The sequence below is a fragment of the Eupeodes corollae genome, chromosome 3 (genome assembly GCF_945859685.1).
Source record: "Eupeodes corollae chromosome 3, idEupCoro1.1, whole genome shotgun sequence".
NCBI lineage: Eukaryota > Metazoa > Arthropoda > Insecta > Diptera > Syrphidae > Eupeodes > Eupeodes corollae.
In genome coordinates, this window is record NC_079149.1 from 49,833,080 (window position 1) to 49,840,952 (window position 7,873).

The window sequence follows — 7,873 nt, forward strand, 5'->3', positions numbered from 1 at the left end:
ACCGCAAAACTAAAAATAAACCGATTCAAAAAAATAGTTTTGGCATCACTTCAACAATTTGTTTTTCTTTCCGTTCTGCAATTTCCAAACGTCAAGATGGCTGAGGTAATTTTTCTTTAAAAATCTTTAAAAATATGTGCAATCCCTTAAAGTTTTTAAATTATATTACTCGAAATTGATAGTTTATTGTGCTTGCTCGAGAAATTTAATAAAATTTTACCCGTCATTATGAAATTCTTATCGGAATTGAAACTCATCCAAAAATGTCTCCAATTTCCAGGTTGATGAAACTCTTAAAAAGAAGCGTGCGTTCAAAAAGTTCACCTACCGAGGTGTTGACTTGGACCAACTTTTGGACATGCCAAAGTAAGTATTGAAAATTTGAGATAACTTGAGAATTGCTATACTAAACCCCTAATTTTGTTCTACAGCAACCAACTTGTCGAATTAATGCACAGCCGTGCTCGCAGGAGGTTCTCCCGTGGTCTTAAGCGCAAGCCAATGGCCCTTATCAAGAAATTGAGGAAGGCCAAGAAGGAGGCACCACCAAATGAGAAACCCGACATCGTCAAGACTCACTTGAGGAACATGATCATTGTTCCAGAGATGACCGGATCCATCATTGGTGTGTACAATGGCAAAGATTTCAGCCAGGTATGTTTTCAATTATATCTGTGATGTCCGAGAAAGATTTCTAATGGAATCTATATATTTTTTATTTTGCAGGTTGAAATCAAACCAGAAATGATTGGACACTACTTGGGAGAATTCTCCTTCACATACAAACCCGTTAAGCACGGTAGGCCCGGTATTGGTGCCACCCACAGCTCTAGGTTTATTCCACTTAAGTAAAAGAAATCATGGAGAACGTTTCATAGTTTTAATAAACTAACTTTTTATAAAAAGAAAGTGCAGTTTTAAGTGTTTTTAGTTTTTATTTCGAAATACTTGAGATTTTGTCTAAGCAGTGAGTTAAGAAGAAGCGGTACCCGGCTTATTCAAAATGAAGTTTATCTTCTCTTTGGAGTGAAATCTTAGGAATGCTGTTTTTCGCTTAGAAATTCAGTCCGAATTAATCAGATTCCAATTTTGTTTCAAATAGTGCTAAGTTCGGAACTGATGTGAATCTTGTTATAACTTTCAAGAAAACATACCAGGGGATCCGTTTCATCGTAAAATCACACGATCACTTAAAGTTAAATTAGTCATGGACTTGTCGGAGGTCAAGCTTATTTCTAAACTTACCTTTTTTGCTCTTTAAGGATGTGTCTTGCTTTTAATCTAGAAATATCAGTGAAAGTAATTGCTCAAAGGTCAATGTGATTTAGATCATTTCAAACAAAAACTTCTTTATAACAGTTCAACTTTACGCTACCGGGGAAGTAAAACAACCGTTTGCGTTGAACATTTAAGTTTCATATCTAACATCTTTTGCCGGTCAATTGGCTAGCTGAAGGAAGGGATTGTAATTGTAATGTTTAAGGCAATCATATTGTCTTGGCGGATTTAAGGCAGGAATTTAAGTTTTGTTACAAAGGTTTGACCAATTAAATTCAACCCGACTCGTAAAATGTTTAAAGGTTTTAAAAGGAAAACTAGTAAATAATTACCTATTTTTTAATTCGCAACATATCAGATAAAAATTAAGTTGCAAGTATCATCCTGGTCCTGCAAACACGACATGACTCAATAAATACCTTTTTATTTTTGGGGCAATGATGCGCCTTTATGAAACTGAATGAAAATGTTTATTCTACACTTTTAATATACGTCCTTTAAATTAGTTCGTTTAAGAAACTACATAAGTGTTTAGATAAGGAATAGTTTTTCCTATTAGTGAATGTCCCAGATGTATGTCGGCCTCATTTTGCTAAAGGTAAAAAAGTTTTGAGAACTACAAAGTAAATTAATAGTGATGTTAAAAGGAGTTACTTGTAGGTAATCGTTACTTTAGTTAATTTTTCCAAAGTAATCGCTAATTTTGAATGATTACTTTGTGATTACTTAAAAAAAAAATTAAGCACGAAGAGAACACAATTTCACTTGTTTTTTTTTGTTGAGATATTTCAAGGTCATGTAGTACCCGTGGCATTATAGTTTGTGCGTTGGACTGTCATGCCAGAGGTCTTGGATTCGATTCCAGCCTATGCCATCTAAAGTCTTTTCCCGGGTACTGCCTCTTGCGAGGAATTGACAAATTCTCCAAGAGTAACTCTTGTCATGAAAAAGTGCTTCTCAAATTAGCCGTTCGGATTCGGCATATGGTTGAGAGTTGTGAGTCACTAGGCCCTAGTTCTCAACGGACTGTTGCGCCACCCAATTTATTTTTTAATTTCAAGGTAATAGGGAGATTTTGATAAAACCTGAAACAGGAATCTAAATCAATTTTTTTTGGGTATGTGTAAGTATGTTCGTATATATCTTAATTACAAATCGGATGATACAATATCATTCGTTTTTTGATTTATTTACTTTAAGTTACTTCAGGATTTTAATTTTAAATATATTTCTTGATTTGAATATTCTTGTATTTGTTACGGAATACATCCAAATGCTACTGAAACTGATTACGTTTTCAGAAATAATCATATGGAAATGAAATATTGGTAAAGAGAGTGGTTCAAGAAGAGTTTCTGGATTGTTGTATACTTTTGATATTTTTTGTATTTATATATACAAAGATAAGGTTTATTAATAATAATAATGTTCTTTTTCGTCTTTGAAGGTATGACAATTCACAATAAACAAATCCATTTTATAAGAAATCCGAAAATTCAATTTCAGCTGAATTGAATGAAGTATTGATAACAAGCTAACATCTTCGAAATACTTAAGTTCCTCATATTCTAAAAAACAAACATTTTTAGGGTTTTGGAAAGTAAAACCAATTCAAATAATTTAAAACCAGTGGTCTTTTTCACCAAATTACAATTAGAATCACAAATTTGTAATTGTAAACTACAATTACGATGTACTTTACAATTACAAATTTGTAAACTGAATTTCTGTTTCACAAACTACAAAATTCAATCCAACAAATTTGTAAGAAAAGAGACACAAAATAGGGGAAATTGTAATTTCTAATTACAAAAAAAAACCGTTTCACCGTTTGATTTCCAGACTTGTAAACTACAATTTGTTTTCACAAATTTGTAAGTGGGCGGACAGAGAAGTTAGCTATGAATACACAACATACAATTTTTCTGGCAAACTTAATACGTGAGAAAAAAGATGTGTTATTTGGTAAATTTTCAAACGTTATAACACGCAAGGTTATGGAGTGGCATCAACAATAGCCGCACAAACACGATGTACCGATCTACAAACTGTAGATTTAGGTACACCGTGCATATCTGCGATTCCATGATATTGTCCTCCATTTCCAAGCCAGTGTAAAGCTGTAAGAAATTGCTGCATCGGTGTCAATGAAAAGTTTGCAATGCTTGATCCAATTTGTCCTATTATTCAGCCCTATCATGAATTCCATCGTAATCGGAAATTTTTACGAACCCCGAAACTCTGTATCATGAAATCCGTTCGTAATAAAAAATTGTATGAGATTTTCCACTACGAACGGATTTCATTATACAGTTTTTCGGGATTCGTAAACATTTCCGATTACGATGGAATTTATGAAAGGGTTGGGGCCTTACTATGTAACTCGATTCTACAGTGAAATTGCTCGAATTCGAAAAATTGGTACTATGTATCTATTTAACTACTTTCGAACGAACGAGAATCGAATAGTTCTAGTAGTGCCAACTATATTCTTCTGAACTTTCGAATAAATGTGGAACTACGTAACTCGAAAGTAGAATTAAAAACAAGGCAAAATCGAAAATAATCACTCTACAACAAATGTGATTGCGAGCGAAATTTTTTTTTGTTAAGGTGTAAGTAAAATGTTAAATATAAGTTCAATCTACCAACCCCAATTACACCTGGAATTCGTGATTTTTCCAAAAATAGCGTTTGAACTTTCGTTTCTCTCCTCATTGATTTCAAAATTCATCGTCAGCAGGCACATGACTCTTTCGATTGAGCCCAAAACTTCGGCAAGTATTTTTGTCATGGTTTGCTGTGTAATTTCAGCGTTCTTGTCACCATCGATTTGGTTTTGGTAACATCCTGTTGCCAAAAATTTCAATGCTACTGATAACTTAATGATAATCGGAACAGCATTTTGTCTTCAGCGTGTAGTCATGTCGGATGATATGGTGTTAAGTAAGAACATAAACCCGTCTTTAGAAAAACGATAGCTCTTAACAAAACCAAAGCAAAAGTATATGTGTACATATGTATTTCACATTAAGAATGAGTTCAAACATTTTACCATACCATATATGTATGTAATATATGTACAAAACTTTTCTCACTCAGCTCCCTTATGTTGAAATTATTTCTCATGCTTCTGCGTTCAATTTGCTCGTACCGTTCTTCATTTCCTCGCAAATTAAACCAAATTTCAACGGTTTTCATTTTTGTAACAATTATTCTTGTCCAAAAATTGAATTTATTGTTTTTAAAACTGCCAAACACCTCGATACTCGTTCGAAAGTAGAACATTTTTTGAAAACAACTTGGGGCCCTACTATGTAACTCGATTCTACAATGAAATTGCTCGAATTCGGAAAATTGCTACTATGTATCTATTTGACTACTTTCGAACAAACGAGAATCGAATAGTTCTAGTAGTGCCAACTATATTCATATAAACTTTCGAATAAACGAGGAACTACGTAACTCGAAAGTAGAATTCAAAACAGGGCAAAATCGAAAATGATCACTCTACATCAAATGTGTTTGCGAGCGGAGTTTTTTTTTGTTAAAGTGTAACTAAAATGTTATAAATTATTAATATGCAATTTGAATTTGAAAGTTTTTCATTCAAGTGTTTGTGTTTTATTATTTACACCGGGAATTCGTGATTTTTGCCAAAAATTGCGTTTGGACTTTCGTTTCTTTCTTTCTTTCTCTTCCTCATTCATTTCAAAATTCATCATCAGCAGGCACATGACACTTTCGATTGAAGTCAAAACTTCGGCAAGTATTTTTGTTATGGTTTGCTGTGCACGTCCAGCGTTCTTATCATCACTGTTGTGGTTTTGGTAACTTTTTATTGCCAAAAACTTCAATGCTGCTGATAACTTCATGATAATTGGAAAAGCATTTTGTCTTCTGCGAGAAGTCATGTCGGATAATATGGTCTTAAGTAAGAACATAAACCCGTCTTTAGTTTAGTCTTTAGACGATAGTTCTAAAAAAAACTAAAACAAAAGTATACATTTTTGATTAGGAATGCGTTCAAATATTCTACCGTATATACATATAAATGGTCCGTTAAATAACTTCTTTTTTTTTAAATGCTATAAAATCATCAAGTGTAGCTTCGACGGGTGGCACGTAGCGCCGCCGCCGTCCTGTGGAAAACAAATTTTGCCAATATACTCCTCATCCGTCTGTGAACTTTTCGTTCACATGGCCCGATAACGATCGCCATTGACTGTAGCGGACACTCCTTGCTTATTTTCGAAGAAAATTAACCCAATTATGCCTCTAAACCAGAATCCGCACCAAACAGTGACTTGTTTTGGATGTATCGTCTATTCAATGTATGCGTACGGGTTTTCTGTGAACCAAATGCGACAATTTTGCTTGTTTACATACCCGCAAAGATCAAAATGAGCTCCTTCTGAAAAGGTGATGAACCATATTCGTTTAGCTGAAAGATAATCTAATTAACTGTAAAATCAGACATCACCTAAGTGTAACCATTCACGAAAAAAGCACTTGTCGAAAAAAAACATTCTATGGCGGACTTTATATGTGCAAACATTTTCTCACTCAGCTCCATTATTCTGGAATTATCACTTATTCTTCTGCGTTTAATTCGCTCGTACCGTTCTTCATTTCCTTGCAAATTGAACCAAATTCCAACGGTGTCCATTTTTTTAATAATTATTTTTGTCCAAAAATTTGATGTTTTATTATTGTTTTTTATTATTTTGTTTTTAAAACTGTCAAACAACTCGATACTCGTTCGAAAGTAGAAAATTTTTTGAAAATAAGTTGGTATAACTGGCATTCGATTCTACTTTCATACGTGGTACTATTTGAAAGTAGAATCGGAAATGAGTTTCGAATAGAATCAAAAGTAGAATCGAGATACATAGTAGGGCCCCTGATTTCCTCCGCCTTTACACGTTTCAAGCGAAACTTTTCATTGAATGTAAAAGTATCAGAAATTTCATAATTTATACGCTGTCGATAAATTTTTCTTCTTCTACGTATATGTTGCACGAAATGGTCACTTAAATCACTATCGGTGCTACTATGCCTGCGACGACGTAACGACATTCTTAAACTGGAGACAATATTCTTATTGCAAATTACAAATTGTAATGAAATCTACTCATCATCTTTCTATTGTAAGAAATGTTCATAAACTGAACAAAATTGTAAATATATTTGATTTGGTGGAACACAAACTTACAAAAAATAATTTATTTTACAAATTTGTATTTGTAAACTACAACAAAAAAACTTTTTGGTGAAACGCAAATAATGAAATTTCTACAAAATTCCCTTTGTAATCTACAACTACAATTTTGTAACATAATTATCTCGTGAAACAGAAAAAATCAATTTTTCTACAAATTTGTTAAAAAAGCACTTGTAATTTACAATTTGTAATTTGGTGAAATAGACCACAGAATATTTTTGGATTATTTATTAATACAACTTTTTTTATTTATATTTTTATATTTGTTCTTCATATTGGAATTTATTTATATTTATTTAAAATAAATGTAGATGAATAGAATATATCAATTAAACAAGTACAAAATGTAATATATTTACTTAATTCATACTACAATTTAAAGCAACTTCAAAGTTAAATCTAAAAAAATAAATCTAAAATAAAAATATTACAAATTTAATACATTAAGAGCGTCCATAAAATGAAGTTAGTTAAATTATCTTTATATTTCAGAGTTTGTGCTTCCTTAGGACTAATTTTGTTATATTTATTTAAAATAAATAAAATAAACATGTATTAAAAGGTTAAATATTAATTGAAATACAAATTTAGACTAATTTTTTTACTTCATATTGAAATTTATCACAAATTGTTTAATTTTAAAAGTAATTAATTATTATTGAAATTTAAAAACACGATCATTTTAACATTTTCGGGTTTTAAACGAGTTCTTCTGTCACTAATTATTTGTCCGGGCTTTGAAAATATTCGCTCACTAGGGACCGATAAAATTAAATTCGGTGATATCGGTTGTCGCCCTTTCCAAAAGGCTAATGGATCAGACTTTCTGGCTTGAAAGTCTTCCTCAATATAGCCCTTGAGTTCTCTGATTGCCGATGATCTTAAATTTGAGATAATATTTTTAACAATGCTTTTATCAAAATAACTCCACAACATATCATCGCAGTTGACAGGAACAGCAAGAACTCTCACTGTCGCAACTCTTGATGAAGATTGGCATATCAAAGCCAGTTCCTCCTCCAAATTTATTTTGGCTATTCTTTTAACTTTACACTTTGGTCTTAAATCTGTAACACTTAGGTCTTAAATCTAGGGTTCATTACGGCGTCGGTTTGGTGCACAGAATTCCTATAAATTGGAATGAACCTGTGGGTCAACAAGCCTTTGAGTTCATTCGCAAACTCCTTGGTGAACTGGAGGAATCATTAGAACACGATACTTTCCTGGTACTCGAGCACCGTGTACCAAAACAATTATTTTTGAAATGCTCACAAACTTCTCAACGCTAAACCTTAAACTTTTAATTACGTTTAGTAGAGAAATGAAATTCAAACTTAGGCATGTTACAATAACTCAAATTAACCTTTTAGG

General features: G+C 32.5%; 1 protein-coding gene across 1 annotated transcript; it reads left to right on the forward strand.

The window, feature by feature from the left end:
* Positions 1 to 914, forward strand: LOC129950061 (uncharacterized). Its single transcript, XM_056061849.1, has 4 exons — positions 1 to 105; positions 281 to 366; positions 432 to 654; positions 727 to 914. The coding sequence occupies exons 1-4, from the start codon at positions 97 to 99 to the stop codon at positions 850 to 852; spliced, it is 444 nt and encodes a 147-aa protein (XP_055917824.1). The 5' UTR covers positions 1 to 96; the 3' UTR covers positions 853 to 914.
* Positions 915 to 7,873: the final 6,959 nt, after the last annotated feature.

What these genes read in the sequence shown, in the direction of transcription:
- LOC129950061 (XM_056061849.1), top strand. An exon ending in CAACTTTTGGACATGCCAAA is followed by an intron (nt 367 to 431) that starts GTAAGTATTGAA and finishes TTTGTTCTACAG; the next exon opens with CAACCAACTTGTCGAATTAA. An exon ending in ATGGCAAAGATTTCAGCCAG is followed by an intron (nt 655 to 726) that starts GTATGTTTTCAA and finishes TTTATTTTGCAG; the next exon opens with GTTGAAATCAAACCAGAAAT.